The 24,690-nt window shown below is 38.8% G+C and overlaps 1 protein-coding gene across 2 annotated transcripts; it reads right to left on the bottom strand.

Moving 5' to 3' along the window:
- Positions 1–1,663: 1,663 nt before the first annotated feature.
- Positions 1,664–20,163, bottom strand: LOC117537750 (arachidonate 8S-lipoxygenase-like). Of its 2 annotated transcripts, none has more exons than XM_034203081.1 (15): positions 20,137–20,163; positions 19,756–19,906; positions 19,127–19,334; positions 18,919–18,988; positions 18,541–18,663; positions 18,367–18,467; positions 18,081–18,247; positions 17,790–17,933; positions 8,433–8,636; positions 8,246–8,332; positions 7,997–8,166; positions 4,091–4,209; positions 3,874–3,974; positions 2,587–2,757; positions 1,664–2,405 (listed from the first exon to the last, which is right to left on the bottom strand). In XM_034203081.1, the coding sequence occupies exons 2-15, from the start codon at positions 19,897–19,899 to the stop codon at positions 2,226–2,228; spliced, it is 1,989 nt and encodes a 662-aa protein (XP_034058972.1). In that variant the 5' UTR covers positions 19,900–19,906; positions 20,137–20,163; the 3' UTR covers positions 1,664–2,225. The 2 variants fall into 2 exon arrangements, with proteins under 2 accessions (XP_034058972.1, XP_034058973.1); XM_034203082.1 differs by having other exon boundaries at positions 19,756–19,924; positions 20,137–20,162.
- Between the last annotated feature and the right edge of the window lie 4,527 nt (positions 20,164–24,690).

Genomic DNA, 24,690 nt, shown 5'->3' with positions numbered 1-24,690 from the left:
GCCATGCCTGTAGAAATGTTGGGTCAAACATAATGCATACAATAGCACAGATGCCTTCACCACGAATGGCTACAAAACTATCTCATATCCCAAGCTTATCAACAAGCTAATGTTGCAGCGGAAATGTTCCCCAGGTCACAAAGTCAACCTCACATGATGATGTACGAGTTTTCAAGCACAGTAAATATTCTCTTCCCAGAGTATATGATGGGACCAAGGTGATGATGTAGTAGCCTACAATGGTTTTAATAATACTTTTGCTTTTCAATGTTTGCCATTTCAAACCATGAGCTGGTTCAAATAATATGTGCCTTGATTTACAATATGTTCTCATTTGTTTTATCAGTACAGTTCTGAAGCTTTTGTGCTTTTCTTTGCCATAGTCCACTTTGGACTATATGAGATATTTCAGGATTGCACTTTTAACTCACTTGAAATGTTCTCACTTGCTTGGTTTCAAAACATAACAAATGCCATAATCTGTTCATTGGGGACCATCAATGCTATTTTTCATTGCTGTTGCCGGCCACTATTGCTCATGTAAACCTACTACTGCTGCGCCCCCTGTAATCTCAGAGGCACCCTGAGTCATTTAGTTCTGGAACCGGGCCTGCACACGGCCATATACTAAACACACTACAGAGCCCATTCCGTGTCCTGTTATTGTTTACTTCCTCTCTGCCTTCTTCTGGTGATTTATCTGACGTCCAGCGCTCCGTCTTTTAACCTCTTTTCCTTTCTCTTTCTTGATCCTCCTTAGCAACCTTCATTATAGTCATTGACAGTGGTCTGTATTGCTGGATTAACAACGTGTCACATGTTAAGAATTTACAATCAGAATCGAGTATTCAACTAAGCCGTGTAATACAAGTTGTTAGTAGCCTTAAGGGCATACACAGTTGTTATGCTATACCACATTGCCCTTTACTGGATGTATAATGAGCTGCACTAAACTACATTTTAGCATTTAAAATACCTAGCCATTCTTTTGCGGTTATTTTGGTGAAAGTAACTCAAAAGTAACTACAAAGTAGTGTAACTCATTACATTTCAGAGACAGTAATATTGTAATGTAACTTATTACTTTCAAAAGAGAGTAATAAGTAATATGTATTATATTACATTTTGGAAGTAACTTGCGCAACACTGTTTGCTAGTCACTCACACTTTTATTTTATTATTTTATTTTATGGGATAATATGGGACATGCATTATGTGAAATAATGGTACCTTATTTATATATTTTGTATTTGCACTCTTTGCATTATGTCTTACTTCAGCTGTGCTTTAAGTGCACAGGTTCCTCTAAAGCAAGTTTTAGAGATTTTTATTTTTGTTTAATAATAAAGGCCGGACCTGTAATTTCAACATGTCAACATAACTATACCTGTGTCCAGAAATAGTTAAATACAATTAAATTAATAAAATGTTCTTAATCCTATTGAATCTGTAGCTTTGACATACATAAAGAGTCACTTAAAGAAGTTGGGTCATTTGCTCAATAAGGGAACTAAAATGAATCCGGAGGAATTAATAATCATTACAAAAAAAAGTTAATTAATATATTTAATATCATTATTAATCATATAAATAAGTGTACATTTTTACATAATAATTAAACCAAGTTGCCTTTCTCGGGGAACCAAAAATCCACCACATGACCTTTATATTCAGATGACCCACACCATGTTTATTACATTTTCCATATCACATACAAGTTTAAACAAACAAGTTGGAATTGTCCCATTTCGTCCATGAAAGATGGATATCATAAGAAACTTCTCACTAGCAGTTTTTTTATACATACAGATACGTTACACGGCATGTAGTGAATATGGCAAAACAAAATTCCCTCTACAAATATTTATCTTTTCATTATTACCATAAGTAATAAGGCACAGTTTACTTAAGTCTGACAATTGTGATGCAAAATAATATTTTTCCAGGAGCTATTTGTTTTGTTAAGATTTAAGATACCCTGTGTATTGTTTAATGGGCTAATAAGAAGAAATAATTATCAATTATGATTTAAAACTGTACATTTTCCGTTTTATCAATCAGGCTGTTAAAAAAATTCCCAGATCATCACTCAATGATCAAACGCAGTATTGTTTCCTTCCACCACACCAACATTATTTAATAACATGCAGTTTTTCCCCATTTCTACTTTGGTTAATATGAAGGTGAATTTGGCCAGCACCTCAGGAACATATTCCTTCTGATATTCAGATAGCCACACTATTTTCTACCTTCGCTGGATCTATGTATGTGTATGGGAACTCCAGTTGCACGTTTCTAATACGGATGCATGCACTTAATGCTTGAAGATCTCCTTGAAAGGCCCTTACCAGCTCGTAGGGGGTCGTGTCGTCAAAGTCGGCATTAGGGTAGTCGCCAAGATGTACCTGATGGCATCAATTATACATCAAAAATAAATGTTCCTGCTCAAATTTAAATGTATATCAAACATAAAATAACATCTGGCAATATATATATAATGCTAATAATATTAATTGATTTGATACAGCATCTGAACATCTTGAGGTCATATAGTAATTTATTTCACAGGAAGTTTTGGGCACTTACGGTGTCTTTGCCTGGGTGGCTGAGTAGCCACAAGGTGACCACTGCTTTAGCTGTCTGACCCTTGTTAGGCAATGTCTGCAGCAGTGTTTTCTCACTTGTTGTCCCCTTTTTGGTTGGTGGAGGAAGTTGCATTGTGGCTGGAGCGTTGGGAATCCAGCCACCATAGTCATACTGCAATGAATTAATATTTTGTTGCCATTACATTTAGAACAAAATATGTGCAGACATTAATTGTCCAGAGAGGAGATTACAGAGTTTTCTGTAGTGCCTCCTTGATGTTCAATGTTTTTCTAAAGATATATCTTCACTATTAAGAAAGAAAAGAAGAAGAATACAGAGTCACATGAAGGATATGAGAGGTGGTAGAGTGAAGAAGCCAGGGAGCAGTTACCAGGAGATGAACTGGTTCCAGCTACCAGTGCACACTCCTCATTTTCTTTTGGTGTGATCGGACTAACCCTTCGGTTCCCAAGCCAAGTCCCTGAGACTGAGCCAATGCCGCTCTTATTATATAGTATATTATATAGTATATTATATAATATATTATATATCCCTCAGCCCCGTGTCCTGGATTTTTGTGTCAGCTCTTTCTGCTACTATGGTAAAGCAGCGTTCAGTTATTATGCTCCAAATATCTGGAACAAACTCCCAGAAACCTGCAGGTCCGCTGCAACTCTTACTACTTTTAAATCCAGGCTGAAGACTTATCTTTTTGCCGCTGCTTTTAATTGAACTATTCATATCTTAAACTGCACTGTAACTTTTGTATTCATGTACTATTTTTTCTTTTAATGTTTCTTTTATTATCTTTTCTTTTTATTGACTGTTTTTAAATGCCTTTGTCTGAATGTCTTTCATGTTTGTAAAGCACCTTGAATTGCCTTGTGTTGAAAGGTGCTATATAAATAAACTTGCCTTGCCTTGCCTAACTAGATCCACAAACTCACAGTACCTGCCCGTTTTGCAATAAAACCTTTTTAAAGTAATACAACTCCTGTTTCTGTTCTCATTGTTTTGCATTGTGGGTTCAATCCAGTTGCTCTTGTGAGTTTAACAGCATGTTATAGTTTGTTGGTTTTGGCTTAAAGCCTCACTGTGCCTATCTACAGCCTTGCTGACTTGCTTTCAAATTTATTTCAAAGACTTGCTTGCAATCCTCTAAGTCTAATATAATTTGTTTTAATAGAATTCATCCATCGTTCTCCAGAACAGAAAAATACTAATAAAACCTTATTTACCCATTCCACACAAAAACATAATTGTAGTATATTAATTAAGAGGCTTTACCTGTCCAGTGTTCACGGCTGAGTGCTGTCCTGAGCAGGTGAAGATCACCATGGTGACAAACTTCACCAACTCTTCCACGGTGGTGAAGCTCTGTGGGATCCCTGAACCAGAGGGAAGTAAATGCTTTACTAAGATGCCTTTTTTAAATAATCATATTACAATGGTACATCAATGTGCACAGTTATTATCTAAAACATGTAGCTTTTCTTTAGCCCACCTGTTGATGATCGGGAAAGAAATCCATATTTGAAGATTTCTGAAATCCAATTCTGCAGTTGGTCGTCACGCTCAACATCAGCATCACTCCTGTTGAAGCTGAGCATTCCCTGCACAAACCTGAAATGTAAAACACATTTCTAGCTGGTGTATTATACACACTGCACTAGAATGACACTCTGTAGAGCAGGGGTCTCCAACCGTTCTTCATCTGAGAGCTACTTTGAACAAATTAAAGTGGCCAACAGCTACTTGCATCACATCGCTTACATTTATTCACATAGCCCTCATCAGTTGAATTAAGCTATACTTTTGTAGACGTGTGAAATTGCAATACCCAAAGCTTATTACAAATCCTAACTTCACATCAAGGTCCAAGAAAACGAAAATGTCTCACATATTATTATGGCCCACATAGTAATCACACACAGACTGTTTCTACACGGACCACTATTGCGGTAAGCATGTTGTAACTTCCGGTTGTTGTTGTTGTTGTTGTTGTTGTTGTTGTTGTTGTTGTTGTCACCTCCGGGTATCCTGTGTGCCTGTTCTGTTGCTGATAGCTTATTATCTTAACTTAATCGATCGTTTTAAAACTCTTGATCACGGCAATTGCCTGACGTTGTAATCACACGTTACTACAGCTTAAGCACTCACAACTCTCCTTCTCTTAGCGACTGTAACTCCACAGTTGCCTACACTCTATTCGGGTTTGCTAACGGTAGCTACTTTAGCTTGATAGCTGGGTCATTCTACAGAAAAGGTGGAATCTGGGTGATACAAATCTGCTGAAATATATTCCTTCTAAAAACATCTAAAACCTGTTAAATAGCAATAACTAACTCTTAACTTGATGAATCCACAACAAGTAGAGCTTAAAGTATTTTTATATTTAAAATTATTTTTATACTTTATACAAAGCGTATTTGTATAGGAATGTCACTGGTGTTACGTGTTACCAGGAAGAAGAGTAACACCAGTGACGGTAACACCAGTGACAATTTGGAGAAAACACTACCATTTTAACAAAATGGCTGCCATGTCAGACCAAATATGGCTTCAGTCAATGTCAAAATCGTTTAACTCTTCAATACAATACATTTTCCCATTCAAATGTTCACCCCTAGGGCTATGCAATGAGTAACACTAATGACAGACTTGAAAGACGCATGTAAAATTTGAAGATAAAATGACACCTTTAACAAACAAAGTAAGAAGTATCTGACTTTCCTTATGTCTTTGTCCACTGCACTGCCTCAAATAATCTCTTGTTACAGGAAGCACTTCAGAGACAGTACATTATTTAAAAAATAAAAGCGTTTTGTGTAGCAGTAACACCAATGACGTAATTTTGGGTGACTGACATTTATTTGATATTATTAATAATAATTTGCGTTTTTTTACCATTTCAGTGTTATATTTAATGCTTGTAATGTTATGTAAATATAAATTAGATTTATTGAAAAAAAAATCTTTTAAATTAAAACTATAGGCTCCACTTCCATGTATGATCAAAGTGACAAGGCAGTTCCTTGAACTTGGCATTTTAAATAAATTGCAATTTACGTATAAAACCATTTATTTAATTATTTTTATTTAGTACCATTGCAAAGACAATCTCTATTTATTTAATATATATAATGAATGTGAGTATTAGGTCAACGTCATGTATTTTGGTGTCTGCAAAAGTAAGTGACAGCACTTCCACCTTTTCTGTAGAATGACCCAGCTAGCCATGGCTCTTTCCTCACCCTCGGGTGCTATTTCCTGCTCTACCTGTCTCATGTTTGGTTACTTCCCTACCTCCTTTACTGGTACCGATACATGTGTTAAATGTAGTATAGTTGTTAGGTTGGAGGCGGGAATCATAGCCATAGAAGCCCGGCTCTGCATCTTAGAAAGTAACTCAGCTACAGTAAAGCCCATGTTAGCCGGTGCGGACCGGCAAAAAGGTAGCTCCTATTAGCCGTCCCCCGGCAACTCCCGAGCAGCAGGGAGACTGGGTGACTGTTCAGAAGGGGCATACCGCGAAACCCGCAGGTCCCCACCAACCCGTTCACGTATCTAACAGATATTCCCCACTCAGCGAGACACCCGCTGAGAAGCCAACTCTGGTTATTGGTAGCTCTATTATGAGACACGTGAATTTAGAGACCGAAGCCTCCAAAGTCACATGCATTCCGGGGGCCAGAGCGGGCGACGTTGAGGCGCATCTTAAACTGCTGGCTAAAAATAAACGTAAATACAGGAGGATTGTTATTCACGTCGGTGGTAATGATGTATGCAATCAGAATGCACCAAACTTAATGTGGAGTCGGTGTGTAGTTATGCTAAAACAATGTCGGACACCGTAATCTTCTCTGGTCCCCTCCCCAATCTGATCAATGATGACATGTATTGCTGCATGTCATCATTTCAGCGCTGGTTGTCTTGGTGGTGCCCAGCAAACAATGTGGGCTTCGTAAATAATTGGACAGCCTTCTGGGGAAAACCTGGTCTGATTAAGAGAGACGGCATTCATCCTACTTTGGAAGGTGCAAATCTCATATTGTATATGTATTGACATCTGCATATGTGTTTGAAGGTAATTTTGGTGGGAGTGTAGCTGACGCTCAAAGGTCCCTTATTATTGTTTTGTCCTTTTTTGAAGAGTGTTTAATGTATGTTTTATCATTTTTACAAAATAAAACAAAGTTCAGAGTTGTCTTTCCGGAAGACATGTGACCTCTTGCCCCGGATGTTTATATTGTGTTTGAGAGAGAGTAAAAGGGCGGTAAAAGTGTCAACGATGTGATAACGATAATTCTACTGCTGGTCTACTAGGCGAACACGTTTTCACGGTGTTTCATGATTGTACAAAGAAGAGAATAAACGTGATTGTGGACATCAGTTCGATGCGTAAAGTTCTTTCAAGACCAGAGTAGTTACACGACACAACAACACACACACACACACACACACACACACACACACACACACACACACACACACACACACACACACACACACCACACACACACACACACACACACACACACACACACACACACACACACACACACACACACACACACACACACACACACACACACACACACACACACACACACACCCACACACACACACACACACACACACACACACACACACACACACACACACACACACACACACACACACACACACAGACAGACAGAGAGAGAGAGAGAGAGAGAGAGAGAGAGAGAGAGCAATTCAATATATTAACCTCATATCGTTTTGTTTGAGTTTTTCCTGCCCCACAATTTGTTATCCATGTTTGACAACAGTCATGTGACCATTGCAATGTGAGTAACCATGGACGCCGCTGGATAGTCATACTGGGATCACAATTATTGTACGTTCTGCTAGCTAGCTACACCACTGGGTTCCCAGAAATACACCCACCAACTGAAAATGGATACAGTTCTCAAGATGGTAGATGTTCTCTTGTGTAAATAAACCTTCTCAAAGTGTTGGGAACCAATTGGTTTTATAGGTGTACGTTTGACACTTTATGAAATCTTAAAGTCTTTGTAGCCAGGCCTCATGAACCAAAATATGGAGCACACTTCTGCAGATGGGGAATGGAAAACAATCAACTCTAATTCTGCATTTGTATTTTCAAGTTGCTTTACTGCAGGATTAGTGCTCTTTGCTGGGGCAATAACTGCACTAAAACAGATCCATAGCCTTTGTGCGTGCCAACGGATCTATCCTTTCTTCATTGACATAATTAGTTTTATGTGATTCAGTTGTTTGTTTGTTTCAAACAAACCTACCCCTAAGCAACATCTGAGTCTTTATCGCATGGCAACTACAATATACATTATTTGCATCCCTAGCACATATTATTATTGCAGAATAGAAACTGCCTACACTATGATACCTTTGGATGATATCCCAGAGCTTGAGTCCATCATCCCTGTAGTAGAAGTTGGGCACAGCCTCCAGGCCACGCTCAGTGATATCCTCTGGTATGCAGAGGGAGCTGTAGGTCAATGAGGACAGTGATCGCTTCAGGATGGTCTTCAAAGCCTCTCCACCAGAAGCTACAAACTAGGGAACGGTCAATATTTCGGGATATAGTTAGAGACAAATACTGTACATGATATTAAAAAAGTTGGTCTTTCCGTACCTGTGAGAAAGATCCTTTCTCAGATATGAGGTAGTTTCGAGCTAGTACGTTGATTTCCAGAGTGTCACGAGTGTGAGGTAGGAGCAGCTGGAAAGAGGGAACTCTGTTAGTTGCTATTAAATGCTAACAAAGAAAGCAAGTTGAAAAAATACAGCTACAGTTATTCAAGTATTCTTATTCCAGGTACCTTATGCAGTAGATGTTTCCTTGACACATTGCGCATCAGTGACACTGTGAAGACTTCAGCCAGCAGATGTGTGCGCAGCAGGTGACCATTGATTTCATGCAGGTTGAAATCTGCACTTCTCACGAAAACCTTGGCCATCAACCAGTCGTACTCAGAATCAGTAGGCAGGAAGATGGGGTTGTCTCCTGCTGGAGTCTGCTTCAGCTGCAGGAGAAGGAAGGGTGATGTGGTTCCTTCAATCCATTGATCAATTTTCTGTAATTAGTGCGAATGCTGTTTACAGCATTCCACTATAGTACTTCAAAACTTTATTCTTCCCCTTATTATTATTATTTCAGCCAATACTTTGGCACTCCATAACTTCAGCTTATTTTCAGCTACAGAAACCATTCAAATATTAAACTATTCAGCCTGTTCAGGAATCGATGGGAAACTTTCAGCTTTTTCAAAATATTTCATACTTTTTGAAATATTCAGCTTTTTAAACTCTTTTTTTTAACATTGAAGTCAATGGGAAGAGCCTTCAAATCCACTTTTCCTACACTTTGCGCCAAATGCATCTCCTTCCACATAATTTCAGCCAGACACTTCATTCCAACTTTCAAATGATCACAATACCTTCAGCTATAACACTTTGATTTTGATATCTTTTCAACTTTTTGAAATATTGAATTTAGTTTGGAGCTTGGTAGAGAGGCATTTTCTAGATCTTAACATTGGAGTGGATGGAGCAGCTCTTTAACTCTAGAGTGCTTTGATCTCAAAACAGAGTGCAGGACAGCTCAAAATTCTCCCCCAAAAATGTTTTAAACTTGCCATACTTCCCAAACCCTACACTCCTCAGACATATTTTTTCATGGAAAACGTAGGAAAACCTCTCCTAGCTTGGAAAATAAAGAAAAAATAAGAAAAAATATTAAAGAAAATGCCTCTTGAGGGCATTAAGTGACAAAAACGTTCAACATTCCTCCATTGAAGCCCATTGTAATTTCAGGCAGATATTTCCTCATGGTAGCAGCCGCACACCTTTAGTTAAACTGCCAAAAAGGCCACATTATTAACCCAAAACTACACACAAATTACACTTCAGATACTCAACTTCCTTGACATGCTTCACGTTTTGAAATTTCACAGATATCTGTTACGGTTCTTCCACAAAACGTTCACATGTAAGAGGTTCATCTCTCATTCAGAACAATGGAAACCTGTGATCTCTACAGAGCTCGTTAGTTCAAATATAAACACCTGTGTAATGGAACACGATGATGTCATCACTCCAACTGACATGCAGCAGACTTCAATAGTCCAGCTGTGAAGACGATTCGGGACAGTCTTGAGATTTCTCCAAATGCCGTTGCCATGGCAACACAATGCTCGCCTTGAAACACGGTTTTCTCATAGCTTCAGTAAAAATACTCCAAACAGCCCAGAACTTCACAGGTTTGATAACGATGCAGCCATCAATGCATCTAAGCGTAGTATGGGGTGTCATCAAATGTCATCGCCATGGCGACAGACAGGGTCGGCGTCATGGGGGGTCATTCGCGGGCAACCTGATCTCACCAGAATGCGTGACTCCACCACGACTCCTTAACACCGCATTGCGTGGTGGAGTCACGCATTCTGCTACATTTACGTGTCGGCACCACGCAAAAAACCCCAATGTAAAGTGAATGAGGCTCTTTTGTCGTGGTGCACACACGCATTTCTACAACGTCCCGCAGTGAGCTTTTATTCTATAAAACGTTTTTAAAATCTACTTTATATCTTGTAGTAACTCACAGGAGGCTTCTTTTATTTTATTTGTATTCATAATAATTTTTATTTTTCGTCAGAATGTAAAAATTACATTAGTTACGAATTGTTGTTCTAAAAAAACAGTGCATTGTGTGTAATACAACTGTGATTTTTATTAAATTAGTTAGTTTTTAAGGAAGGCCAGAGCTTCAGCTGTATCAATAGATTGTTCCCTTTAGTTAACGTTATTTAAAAGATAATGATCATGTCCCCTTTATTGTATTACGAGCGTCCATTCCCATTGGATAACGGAGAATTTTACACCCGGAAGTGAGTATTCTCTTTACTGTCGATTGATTTTACAGTGATATCTGAACTACTCATCAACTCAAAAACACCAGATTATCCTTGTTAATTACACAACATTGATTGGTTTAAATTGTGTACAATGCTTTTGTATTTTTCCCCTTCGATTCGGAGAAACGAATATTTGTTCGGAGTTTTTGGATGGCAGAAGACACTACACTACCCAGAATCCTCAGCTATCGTTTGGGACTACACCATGTGCTTAGCTTGACAAACCCCGTGATCAGTCCCCAAGCTCTGTGATTGGATGTTGGAGTGGCAGTAGGGCTGTGCGATTATGGCAAAAATCATAATCACGATTATTTGGGTCAATAATTGATATCACGATTATTTTGACGATTATTCATTGACCATTTATTGAACTTTAAAACAAATAATATTTTACCAATAAACAAGATCAACAAATATGTTGGAGCGCACTTCCAAAACCATACTAAACATATATTATTAATATGATAAATAAAAATAAATTAGACCAAAATAAATGAAATCAAATATGTTGCAGTGCACTGTCACAACCTACTGAAAACTCCTTAACATATAGCCAACATTTTGGTTCAACATATTCAACATATTCCACTCAGTTAAACGTTGAAGGCTGGCCAACCGTCATGGTCCAGAAGTAACCATGACGTAAGTAAGGAAATAAATGTTGAACTACAATTTAAGACCAAATAAAAATGTTTAGGCCACCATGGCAAATGCTGGTAGGGCTGCTCATGTCATCTCTTAAAGATGTTTTGCAAGAAACACCAGGCTGTTTACATGGTCTGGTTTCAGAGATGAGCGCAGGCAGGTGACAATATTGCCACCTGTACTGAAGACCCTCAGCCACGCCCCGACACAGCGGTGACGCCGGCCAATCACAAAGCTTTGATGCGTTCAAGTGCATTATTCTGGCACAGGAAGATTATGTTACAGGACATTAACGATAAAACAGAATATTGTTGTTCTATTTTTAGACACATCTCGCGATCGACTGGTTGGGCACCCCTGGGCTAGACCATAGGTCTGTTGTGGTAGCAAAGTAGTCAGCTGAAGCCACATCTCTCTCAACTTCCCCACGGCATTTGTCATATAGCGCAGCCGCAGACCTGCTGAAATAATACCGAGACGGCATCGCGTAACGCTTGTCCAACGTGTTGACAAGTTGCTTAAAGCCCTGGTTGCTAACAGTGCTAACTGGGCACATATCTTTAGCGATGTGAAATGTAATGGCACCTGTAATATCTCTGTGTGTCTGCGAGCTCGTCGCGTTGGCCGTTGCTCTGTACAATGCGTCCTGAATCGATGACTGTGATGATGTTGTGGATGAAGTCGAGCGGGCATCTGCTTTTTGTTGTATTACTGCCCGGTCGTATTGCACTTTGTGGTTGTATTTCAGATGATTAAAGAGATTGGTTGTGTTAGCGTGTGGTGCCAACACAACCTGGTAACAAATCCTGCACTATACTTTGTTTTGCTCCACGTCGGACTCCTGAAAGCCAAAGTACTTCCAAATAGTGGAAATAGTTGTACCCTTCCTTTTAACGAGTTGCTGCTCTTGATCTGACATATTCGCTCGCGCTGAACACTCACAACACATGTCACTCCCACGTGGCCGAGTGGGCATTTAGGGAGGGGCGAAAGCGCACCCAGCAAAAATAATCGTATTTTGTCAATTATGCTGTTTTCATAATCGTCGCAAACCATAATCGTAATCGCGATTAAAATACGATTAATTGCACAGCCCTAAGTGGCAGTGCGCGAAGTTTACACGGAGCGTCAAAAAGCACCTTGAAATGGAATGAAACCCATCGACGGCACACTATTCAAAACAGGAATCCAACGTGTCCTATCCCCCCCTTAGGTCGCAGGCTCCTCCAACAGTGCAACACAATAAAACAGATATACAGAAAAAATAGTGAAATAGTGCAATAAGAGTCTACATACAAGTGATTGGTATCTTTTTTATTTTTTATTTAACCTTTATTTAACCAGATAAAAGCATTGAGATACAATCTCATTTTCAATGCTGACCTGGCCAAGAAGGCAGCAACGTTACACATAACACATAACACACACATATAAAAGAGAACATAACTAAGAAAACAAAAGCCAAAAAGCAGTCACTACATTGTGAATATGATATATTAGATACATAATTTCTAGGTAGCAGCCAGATGAATGTTATGGATGTTGTTTCTAAGTTCAGGTGTTTAATAATCTTATAGCCTGTGGGATGAAGCTGTCCCTGAGTCTGGTGGTTTTAGTCCGGATGCTGCGGTACCGCCTGCCAGACGGCAGCAGACAGAACAGTTTGTGGCTGGGGTGATGGGGGTCTTTTATAATCCTGAGGGCTTTCTTTAAGGTTAACGTGGTGTTTTTACTCCACTACATTTATTTTAGTTACTTTACAGATTTGGATTAATGATGTGAAATATAAACAACCCTTAAATCAGACTTTAGTTACACCTGAGTAAAATTCAGTGAAGGTGATTGTCAAGTGCCAACAATCAGGCGAGATATTTGATAGTTGGTGCTCGAGAAGACTAAACATTTATCTGCAGATCCGTATAAAGCATATTCATTACTCGTTATTCTCTAATCGTTCATTAAAGACTGTATATTATGGCTATTTTGCACATCCCTTTCAAGATTTTCAAAGGTTTATTGACATATCATATACACAGCTACGGTGTAGTTATGCAATGAATGCAAAACTTGGGTCACAGGTTCCTCAACAGTGCATTACAAGACATCTATCAATATGTGTGTACCTCCACCATTAAACTGTCACATTTTGCACATTTATTATTCTATCTAACATCTTATAAGAGTATAATAAATATGTATAATATCGGTTAAAATAAGTGCTTCAACATAGTTAACATTGCAGGAAAGTTGATTGTCAAGTTCCAAAACAAACCATGCAATATATATTAGACGTTAAGTCTTTTGTCAGGCTTAATAAGTATCTGTAGATAGATACCCCCACAGCTTTTTTCTTATTTAAAAGAAGACCTTAGCCTAAAGTATTCTTTAATGTTTAAATAAAGCCTTATTAGTTTGTTTGTTTTGCACATCCTCCTATCAGGCACTAAACTGTTTTTATTGTAGATATTATTTACAGTATCTTCTTGATATTTTCTATTCTATATGTATATCATTGACCTTCTACTTTCCCACTATTGTGTATGTACTCTTAATATTTAAATGTTTTCATCAAATATAACACATTCAAAAGTGCTTTACAAAAATGAAAGACATTAAGAAAAAGGCATTTTAAACAGTCATTAAAAAGCAACACAATCTTCCTGCATTGCAATTACTCCAAACGTGTAATAACGTGCTTTAACCAGTAGGAGGTGCGGGTTAAAAAACGGTCAAGTTTAAAGTGTTAACAAAATAAAATATACTGCTGTTTCTGGTTTAGTTTACGACGGATATATTTTGTTATTGTTTTGATATTTGTAACACAAAAGCGATGGAAAAACCCCACAGCAACACAGAAAATATGGTCTTAACATGACCCAGCGGTCTAGTAGTTAATACAAAACAATAATATCAAAACAGATTATTACTACTAACTTTATTGTGAAATTAAAACAGAACGTGGTGTTTTTGAGCTGATGAGTAGTGCAGAAAATCACTCGACAGTCGGGTGTAAAATTCTCCATTATCCAATGGGAATGGACGCTCGTAATACAATAAAGGGGACATGATCATTATCTTTTAAATAACGTGAACTAAAGGGAACAATCTATTTGACACAGCTGAAGCTCTGGCCTTCCTTAAAAACTAACTAATTTAATAAAAATCACAGTTGCATTACACACAATGCACTGTTTTTTGAGAACAACAATTCGTAACTAATGTAATTTTTACATTCTGACGAAAAATGAAAATTATTATGAATACAAATAAAATAAAAGAAGCCTCCTGTGAGTTACTACAAGATATAAAGTAGATTTTAAAAACGTTTTATAGAATAAAAGCTCACTGCGGGACGTTGTAGAAATGCGTGTGTGCACCACGACAAAAGAGCCTCATTCACTTTACATTGGGGTTTTTTGCGTGGTGCCGACACGTAAATGTAGCAGAATGCGTGACTCCACCACGCAATGCGGTGTTAAGGAGTCGTGGTGGAGTCACGCATTCTGGTGAGATCAGGTTGTTCGCGGGCCATGCCCCCCCCAAATGAGTCACTGTGCCCCCCCCAACGCAGGGTTGGCAAGCCTTGCCACTTTGCCGTTTTTTTCTTTTTGTAATCATAAGTGAAAACGTTTCCACTAAAGGTTTTTTGTGTGAAATACATCAGAAATAAAGAATACAAATATAAAACACAGCCTGAGGTGTGCTCACTGCTGCTCTCTGATTGGTGTGTTGCTTGACCAATGACCCCCGACCTTTTTTTTGTTATCATTACGTGGCTGTGTGTTTAGATGAAAGCCCAGTGGCGATCTGTTCATCTGTTATACTGATTATACAGAGTAAAGCCATCGAAAATAATATGATATACAGTACAGTACAAGTACATGGGTCTCTGTGTTTCATTCAAGCTCGGCTCTGTGTGTGTGTGTGGCACGAGCGCATTTTGTGAGTTCGCGAGCGGTAACGTGGAATGTTGTTAGCATCTGGTTAGCTAGCTATGCTAACGGATATAAAGGGCTGTTTCTACACCAAGGTGGAGGAGAGTCCTCTCCTGTCAGACTGTGAGGATCTTATAACGTCAGCTCAGTGAGGTAAGGACTCTCTCAGTGTTTAGATAGTTCACTTTAGTGTAAGTTATCTCAGTGGGTCTCACACGGTTTGGTCACCATTTATGTAAGTATTTTCGAGGAATACCTTTATATGATCATTATAGTTATTAAAGAGAGAATAAATGAAAAACGGGTATGAAATACTATAGGACAGTAACACAAGAATACAGTTTAAAAGGGGAATGATTAGTAAAATATCCATAAAGAAAAAGTAAATCTGTGTACAGTTCTGTTTCATATGGATGCTGAGTGTAGGCTATCCATAGATCTCTTCATTTTGCTGTCAAAGTGCACCAGATTGATGCTTTTAACTTCAATATTTTAAAAAATAATCTTCCCGGGGCAGCATGCCCCCAGACCCTCCTAGAGGAGGTTAGGTCCACCCCCACCTAAAACATGTTCACATGGATAGGATACTAAATACATTTGCACACTTTTTATATGGTGGCCTATGTCCATATCAAATCAAGTTTTATTTATATAGCACATTTTTCAACGATTTTTGGTCGAGCCAAAGTGCTGTACATATAATAAAAAAATAACCTACAGTAAAGACACTTTACAGCAAATACAACAGCACAGTTTGTGCAGAATATCAGTATGAGAAAACGACACCCTCTGTCCTTATATGTTTCTGTTTTGGTGGTCGTGCCAGCCACAACCGTGCATGTATGCACAAGTCATAGGTGCGCTATACAATAGCACTACACCCCTGCAATGTGTGTGAAAGACAATAGACTTTACAGCATGTTTTTTTAAATTGAAGTTGCGTTGGTGTTTGTGTGTTGGTTGTTGACGGCAGTGTGTGCCCCCCCTTGGTAAATGATTGCCCCCCCATTCGATTTGTTCTAGAGCCGACCCTGGCGACAGACCACTCGCCATGAAACACGATGAGGCTGTAAGTCAAATCGACACTGTCCAATCGTCCCCCAATCTTCACTTGTATATCACCGGTCCATGCCTCAAGAGCTCTACGCCAAATCTGAGATCTCACCATATGCCGTTTCCATGGAAACGCATCCCTCGCCATACAACTTGATGTCGCTATAAGTCCAATGGACACGGTCCAATCGTCCCCCAATCTTCACTTGTATATTACCGGTCCATGCCTCCACAGCTCTACGCCAAATCTGAGATCTCACCATATGCCGTTTCCATGGAAACGCATCCCTCGCCATAAAATATGATGTCACTATAACTCCTATGCAAATGTTCAAAGAGTGCGCAAACTTCACATGTGTGCTAACAGTCCAGCCGTGAAGACATCTACGTGACAGTTTTGAGATTTCTTCAAATGCCGTTGCCATGGCAACACAATGCTCACCATGAAACACGGTTTTCTCATAACTTCAGTGAAAATACTCGAAATGGCCCAAAACTTCACAGGTTTGGTAACAATGCAGCCATCAACACATCTAAGAGTATTATGGGATGTCATCAAATGCCATTGCCATGGCGACAGATCATTCACCATCAAGTTAGTTCAAAAGTTTCCCAAGCCTTTTTACTTTCTTTTCTCATCTTAATACAAATTCATTCACTACTACTTACATCTGATATTTAACTCCTTCAGCCTATTTTCAGCTGCATAACCCATTAAACTATTACATTATTCAGCTATTTCAGGACATCAAGGCTATACATGTTGTTGTTTATACCTTTTTTAAACCTTTTCTTTTAAATATTCAGCTTTTTCTGCATTTTTTTAGCTAAAAGCAGCTACCATTCAGCTAATAACATATTCAGCTTTTTCTGCATTTTCAGCTAAATTCAGCCATAAATGTTCACAGTTTACAGCATTCGCACGCATTTTCTGCAAGAAATGCATTTTCTAGTTGCTGTTTCTTTGCCTATTTACTATAACTTTTCTCTGCTTTTCAATCAATATGGTAATCGCTTAAATATGGAAGTTAGTCCACGTACTGTGACTTAATTCACTACTTAGATAATCAATACTCCTATATCTTTACATAGAAAGTAGTTTCATAGCAACCATGTTGCTCAGGAGGAAGAGCGCCATCCACCAGTTGTCGGGTCAATGGTTTCAATAGTGTCCTCGGACAAGATTTTGATCCCTAAATTGCTCCCGATGGAATGGCCAATTGGGGTGTAAATTAGTCTCCCCTAATTAGTGTGTGGATGGATCAATGCTGGCATGAGAGTAAAAGCGCTTTGATTGGTTCCAAAGACTGGAAAAGCGCTATATATATAGATGTATTGCATTTATATAGAACCTTTAAGGGGAAATATACATTTTCATTGAAGCCCATGTCAGACCAAAGGGTTCACTTTAGAGCAGCAGCCCCACGTTCCTTTGTCTTTTATACATCAATGCTTTTGTGTCTTGTAAAAAAAGTTGATCCGACTCAACTACTCCTGCCTGGCTCTGGCTCAGGCAGGAATAAATAAACGTATAGGCCGACTTCTTCTGCAGTTTGAATGGTATGTTGAATCAATGATAGTTAATCAATGCATAGATCTTTTATGTTAGCTACTTGAGTGCAAATCTTACCTGAATAGCAACTGGCTTCAGCTTGTCATCAGGTGTTTTGTGGAGCAGGACGAGGGGAGCCATCATGTACTGCTGCTTCCCATCAATGATGTTTGCTTTCAGTCCATGCAGAAGCTTGTAGTCACACAGGAATATGTTGCCTTTCTGTTTTAGAGAGGATGAATAACAATTTGAATCACATCAACACAGTATATATATTACACATACTAAATGAACATGTAATTGTGACAGACAATTCTTAATTCATCATGTCATTGGGCAAAACACTACTGAGAGTATCAAGACACTCACCTTCATTTCCTCTGCCAAGGTATACAGACCTCTGGGGAAGACCATCTCATCAGTGACAGGAACGTTTTTGGGCAGAGCTGAACAACGTCGGATCAACATGGGGTTGACACCATTTAGGTACTGGTAGCCAAAGAAAGCATCCTCTGTCCAATGTTTCCGGACATGGTCTGGACAAAAGAGCTGCACTTAGTTGAGTTTATGATTTTCTTTTATAAAAATCTTCCGCATGATTTACCATTTTCGGTTACAAAATAAATTAATAATTTGAAAATCTATGATTGTACACCTGCTAAGGAGTTCTTGGTCCATAATATTGCCCTGATATCATCAAGATCAGTCCAGTTCTCTTTGGAATCAGCAAGTCCCTTCACCTTCATCTCTACCAGCCTAGAAAAAAACCTTTATTAAAATACAATCACTGTATTTGTAGGTAGGTAGGTAGGTGTTTTGTAGACTTCACCCTGTCGAGAGATTATATGCTAACTCCGCATCCTTGGTCAAGGAGAACCTGACCTCCGAAGGCAGAGACCAAATCGATTCTGCCTTCATGCAATAGGGCATTCCTTCTCCATACAAATGCCACCTGTGATAAATAGAAAAAAGCAAAGTGGTGAGGCCGTTATTAGCTGTTAAAACGACCACTCTAATGCTTAACAAGGGGGAAACTGCACCTACAATTTTTTTTTTATACTCATAACCCCTGGTACAACAATGTCACATTGTGATTCATTTGTCATTACATATCATGAATATATTTACCCAAAGGTGGAGGAGGTTTGGATACATGTTATCTTTGGAATAAATACAATTAAAATGTGAATACGCTCTGAGCTCTTACTTGTATTCCTTTTCCCAATCCCGGTGCACAAGGTGCCGACTGCGTTTTGCATTAGAACGCATAGTCGGAGCTTAAAAAAAGAATCAAAAAAAGATTGAACATACAGAATTGTCTCTGGACTCCTTATAGACCAGCTTGAATAACTTGTTGTAACTTAATGTCTTCTGGTAAATGAACATCGTACAGTACAACAAACATTTTCACAAACCTTTTATTTTTTTTTCCTCATCAAAGTTTTGTACATCAGTGGTAGGGATGGAGCGGAAAATAGGAAACGTGTAGGTGACTCCCTCGGGGGATTTGACTACCACCTTGACAGGGAACCAATCATCTTCTATTTCTGGTGGCTTTTTGTCTAGCTCTATCCCATGTAGATCTCCAATGGAGACAGGGCAGGAAACAGTGAAAGAAGACACCTGGTTTAATGACAGGAATTGTTTGGAAACATTGATACAAGAGATAAAGTGTATTTGATAACCAATAAGCTTCGACATCGAAATGATTATCACAAAATGAGTGAATGTATAAGGTTTGAGAAAATAATAAAATGTGCGTAATACGGAAGATGTTCACTGTCCTTGCTTCCTCTTCCCAGAGAGCAACTAGATGTCAAGGCTGCAGAGTGTTCCTTGTGTGAACACTTACCTGTGCTATCCTGTATTTCAATCTTATTCATGTTGCTTAATAAACACCTGAATTACCCTACAGGGATAATTAAAGGTTTATATTATTTGAGTTTCTGTAAATTAGAACAAGTGTGTGTGTTATCTCTTGTTCAGTTTATGGAACCATGTTAAAGCCTTTGTTTAAAAATAGAAAGGCATATTTAAGACTTACAGCTCCTGGGATGAAAGAGGAATCTCCTTTAAGCCAGGTGCGTTCGCTATCCCCATCTCTTCCCTTCAGCTTAATGTGGACCCTGCTTGAAGTGCCGGCATCATCGAAGCAGGCAGTGGATACTGTCACTTTATAGTCCACCATTTTCACTCTGGAAAGCAGAAGAATCCTGGTTGTGAGAGAACTATAATAACCATTCAGTACTAATACGAGTAACTGTGATTACATCGACCTCAGTGCAAAGAAACCCTTCAAATTCGGTATCATAATTAAAATGACTTAAGCAAAAAGTATTATACAACTAATATAAAATGTCCCACTGAATGTGTTACTGTCCAGTCATTGCTTAACTGATCAACAATCACAAAGCATCTCTCTTACCTTTTAATGAGCGAGAAGTTTCTCTGAAGAAAGGATCTTTCGATAAAGGTAATCCCCACTGATTCTGCTATTTATACAAACAGTTTGTGGGAGTGTCCAGAAAGAAGTAGTAGAACTAGAAAATGCATACGGAACCGACTAACTCCCCTTTTGTGTATATACAGCTCTCAACATGCCCAGACTTGTAGTGACTTTCTCCTCGTTTAATACTTTTTGCCTCATTCTGAAAGAAAGAGGTGAAATGTGCCAACGTGACGGCCGTCTTGGTGGTGGTAACGTGTGTTGTGCGAGACCAGAGATGGAGTTCATTGAGCGGTTTCACACAAACAAAAAAAGTGTTACTTCACAGTTGTACGACCATTTTTTTTTTTAACTTGCAAAATTATCTTTTAAATTGAAAAACATCTGTGTAATTCGTGGCACAATTCAAACGGGATCGAAAGATGATTTTTCTCTCCCCATTGACTTCAATACTTACATTTTAACTGCTTTTTAACTTGACATGTTTTGGAACATGTGTCTGAACCTCTCTTTAGGGGTTCATTAATAAAACAGATATTTCAACGTGTGCCTACTTTCTTCATGTACTGTTGAGGTTCATTTCAGTAGTTTTGTGCTATAATGTATTTACAAAGTGTGAAGAGGAGGCAACTTTAGAATAGGGAACCTGTTCAGATCTATTAGAGTGAAATTACTAGCTTATTGGTTATGAACAAGACTTCACTTTAAAATAGGGAACATTCTTAGATAGAATACCTACTTTTGAGTTATTTAGACTTGATTAACACCTATATTTTCATGTCTTGTTAAATAAGAATATATTATATTTATTAAGTGTTATTATGAGAGAATTACTATTCTTCTGGTACTACTGCCTTATTAGGCCCATATTGAGCAGCGCATATTAAGACCAAAACTCATGTACAACAACGTCCTTTTTTGCAATAAAGACCAGGCTTTTTTTAAGCAGGAAATGTGAAAATAATATGAGAATGCTGACACTTTTTTCCGGCAAAACAACAACAAATGCATTGTCATAGTGTGCAGACATTAGGCAGTCGTGTACTTATATTTATTGACATGGAAGTCAATGAGGAAAAATACTTACATGATTGTGTATAAAATTCAGCACGCCAGATCAACACAAGCTTCCTCGCTCATTAAAAATATCAGTGTAGCTCACTGTGTTCAAGTAGATTCTGACTGAAAAGCTGCTGTGAGTTTATTTTGTACTGGCTAAAACACTTTTCACATGAAACATTAAAAACATGTTGAACATTATCTTATAATGAAGCGATATGTTCAAAACCTTTTCTGGACCGTCAAGGTTATCTTGTCTGAGTGAAACATCCCTTTAGTCAGCTGAGCTGAACAGTTGCTGCAACTGAGAAACCACAGGAAAATAAACAAATAATGTTTTTTAAGGCAACGGTATGTGATCTGATAAAGATAAATATGTGTTTTCTCTCTACCTATGAATTCAAAACAAAAACAAATATGAACTAATAATAATAACAAAAGATAATCACTTCGAAGTGGACCCAGGTACAGCTAAAAAAAGACATGCATTTTTGCTTCACGTATAGAAAGCAGAGAGTCTAGCATCTTGCGTTGTAAACTGAAAACCCACCTGTTTCACTTGTACCTTGGCTGATAAAAAATAAAAAAGTACTTAAGAGTCTTTCTTATGCAACAGCACTTTCAATGGTCCGGCTCGTTTGAAGTGAATGTGTCAGCAGTTTTCTTGTTGTCCTTAGTATGAATCCTTATGGCTTACTGCCCTTATTGTAAGTCGTCTTGGATTACAGAGTCAGCTGAATGCAATCTTATTTAATGAGAGCATTAAATGGACACTGTATGTGTCCACTTTAATGTACAGTACATTTTGTATTGTAATTTATATTACATACATTCTCAGCAACCAAAATGCAAACTAAACCAGCCGAAGCTTGTACTGTATGTTGTTTGCTGTCAGTGTTCTCGTTGTGCAACCTAAGATTTTATTAGTCAGTCGTTTTTCTCTGGCATTTTGTAGGAATAAAAGATAAGGTGGGAGGGCAATTTTGTGGATCTCAATGCGTGAGAATTTGTGTACTTGAAAGGAATATGTTGTCTGAATCATGCACTTACTTGCCTTTCATCGGAAACCAAGTTGATTAACGATCCTTAAAGTAGTTTAATACAATTTGACGAACTGTCACTGCCACCGCCTCCTTCAGTTATGTGGTAACAATGAAAAGGATCACTTGTCACTTTTGCTTTGTTGGACAATATCCAAGGTTGTTCAAACAGGTTCCAGATTTCCTGAGAATCATTGAGCATTGTTTACCATATTAAAACGAATCAACACAGTTAGCAATAGCTATCAGCTGAGTGCCTGACAGGGGAATTTCCTAGATACAAAGAAATATGAATTAAGCTACTCTACATTGCAGTTATCGATAGCAACATTTTGGGCTTGACAGCTCTGGTTTGGCTCAGAGTGGTGAATTAGTGGCTTTCTTTCTGCTTTGGTCAAACAGAGCCAAAGGGCTATTCTCTACACTGCAGATGTGGATAGCAACATCTTGGGCTTGCCGGCTCTGGATCTTCTGGTTGGTCCTGCCAACCACGGCTCAGATTGTTCAATTAGCCGCTTACTTCTCTGCTCCGATTTAGTAAGTTTACCCACTTACAAATAAATGAACAGTCTATCATTTTAAGGTTACTTTACTGAGGGGAGACAGAATATCAAAAAGAATATCCAGAGATATGTATTATATAAGAGATATAAATGGATTTGTATTTAATTGTGTGAAATAAGTATTTGATCCCCTTGCAACCAACAAGAATTCTGGCTCCCAGAGACCGATTACACAAGTCCTCTTCCTTTAAAAAAGTACTCATATCAACTTGTTACCTGTATAAAAGACACCTGTCCACAGAATCAATCTATCAGATTCCAACCTCCTCACCATGGGCGAGACTAAAGAGCTGTCTGAGGACCTCAGGGGTAAGATTGTAGACCTGCACAAGGCTGGGATTGGCTACAAGACCATCAGAAAGCAGCTTGGTGAGAAGGAGACGACTGTTGGTGCGATCATTCTGAAATGGATGTAACACAAAATGAGCATCAGTCGCCCTCGGTCTGGGGCTCCACACAAGATCTCGCCCCGTGGGGTATTGATGAGAAAGGTGAAGTATCAGCCAAGAACTACACAGGAGGAACTTGTTAATGATCTCAAGGCAGCTGGGACCACAGTCACCAAGAAAACTATTGGTAACACACTACACCATAATGGATCAAATCCTGCAGCGCCTGCAAAGTCCCCTGCTCAAAAAGAACATGAAAGGCCCGTCTGAAGTTTGACACTGAACCTCTGAATGATTCAGAGACGGCTTGGGAGAAGATGAAGTGGGCAGATGAGACCAAAATGTAGATATTTGGCATAAACTGGACACGCCGTGTTTGGAGGAAGAGAGACGCTCACTATAACCCCCAGAACACCATCCCCACCATCAAGCATGGAGGTGGAAACATTATGCTTTTGGGGGTGTTTCTCTGCTAAGGGGACAGGACGACTTCCCTGCATCGAGGAGAGGATGTACGGGGACATGTACCGTAAAATATTGGCCGATAGCCTCCTTCCCTCAGCCAGGACACTGAAAATGGGTCATGGATGGGTCTTCCAGCAGGACAATAAAGCTGAACATACGGCCAAGGCAACACAGGAGTGGCTAAAGAAGAAGCACATTAAGGTGAGGGAGGGGTCTAACCAGTCTCCGGACCCTAATCCCATAGACAATCTGTGGAGGGAGCTCAAGCTTCGAGATGCCAAGCATCAGCCTCAAAACCTGAAGGATTTGGAGAGGATCTTCAGAGAAGAGTGGAAGCTATATGCTATGTAATATAATGAGAACATTTAAATAGACACTTTATTTAATTTACCTGTACAATATCATGTAAGCAATGCCATGAATTCTGCCATTTCAAAGTGTGTAATGTTCAAGTGTAGTTGTCACTGTCAGACATTGTTTTATTTAATTTGTGAGTGTTTAAAAAGGAGGACGGGTCCAAAGTGTTACAATATCCTTTGAGCTGACCTACCCAACACACTAATGTACAGTAAAAACATGTTATTGCCATTTACATGACATATGTTCTCAGCAAACCAAATATGCAAATTTCAGTCGAGGCTTGTGTGTTGTGTGCTGTCAGTGATCTCTTTATGCAACCTGGCATGATATCAGTTGTAGATTTGTTAAAATGGAAAACCTTACCATAATCCACCCTTACTTTCATTGGACACCATCCATTGTTCACATAAATTCCTGAGAATCAATTACCGATTCATTATTAATTAAAACAGTAGGTATAGGTGGTACCAGTTAAGTAAATATCCTAGCTCCACAGACATATGAATAATAAGATCTCTATACTCCGGATGTCCAAAGCAACATTTTGGGCTTGCCAGTTGGTCCTGCCAACCACGGCTCAGATTGTTCAATTAGTTGCTTACTTCTCTGCTTTAAGGTCACACAGCGCCAGAGGCTATTGAGACTACTAGAAATACG

This window comes from Gymnodraco acuticeps, unplaced genomic scaffold (assembly GCF_902827175.1).
Source record: "Gymnodraco acuticeps unplaced genomic scaffold, fGymAcu1.1, whole genome shotgun sequence".
In the NCBI taxonomy this organism is placed as follows: domain Eukaryota; kingdom Metazoa; phylum Chordata; class Actinopteri; order Perciformes; family Bathydraconidae; genus Gymnodraco; species Gymnodraco acuticeps.
This window is presented reverse-complemented; position numbering and strand designations above follow the sequence as displayed.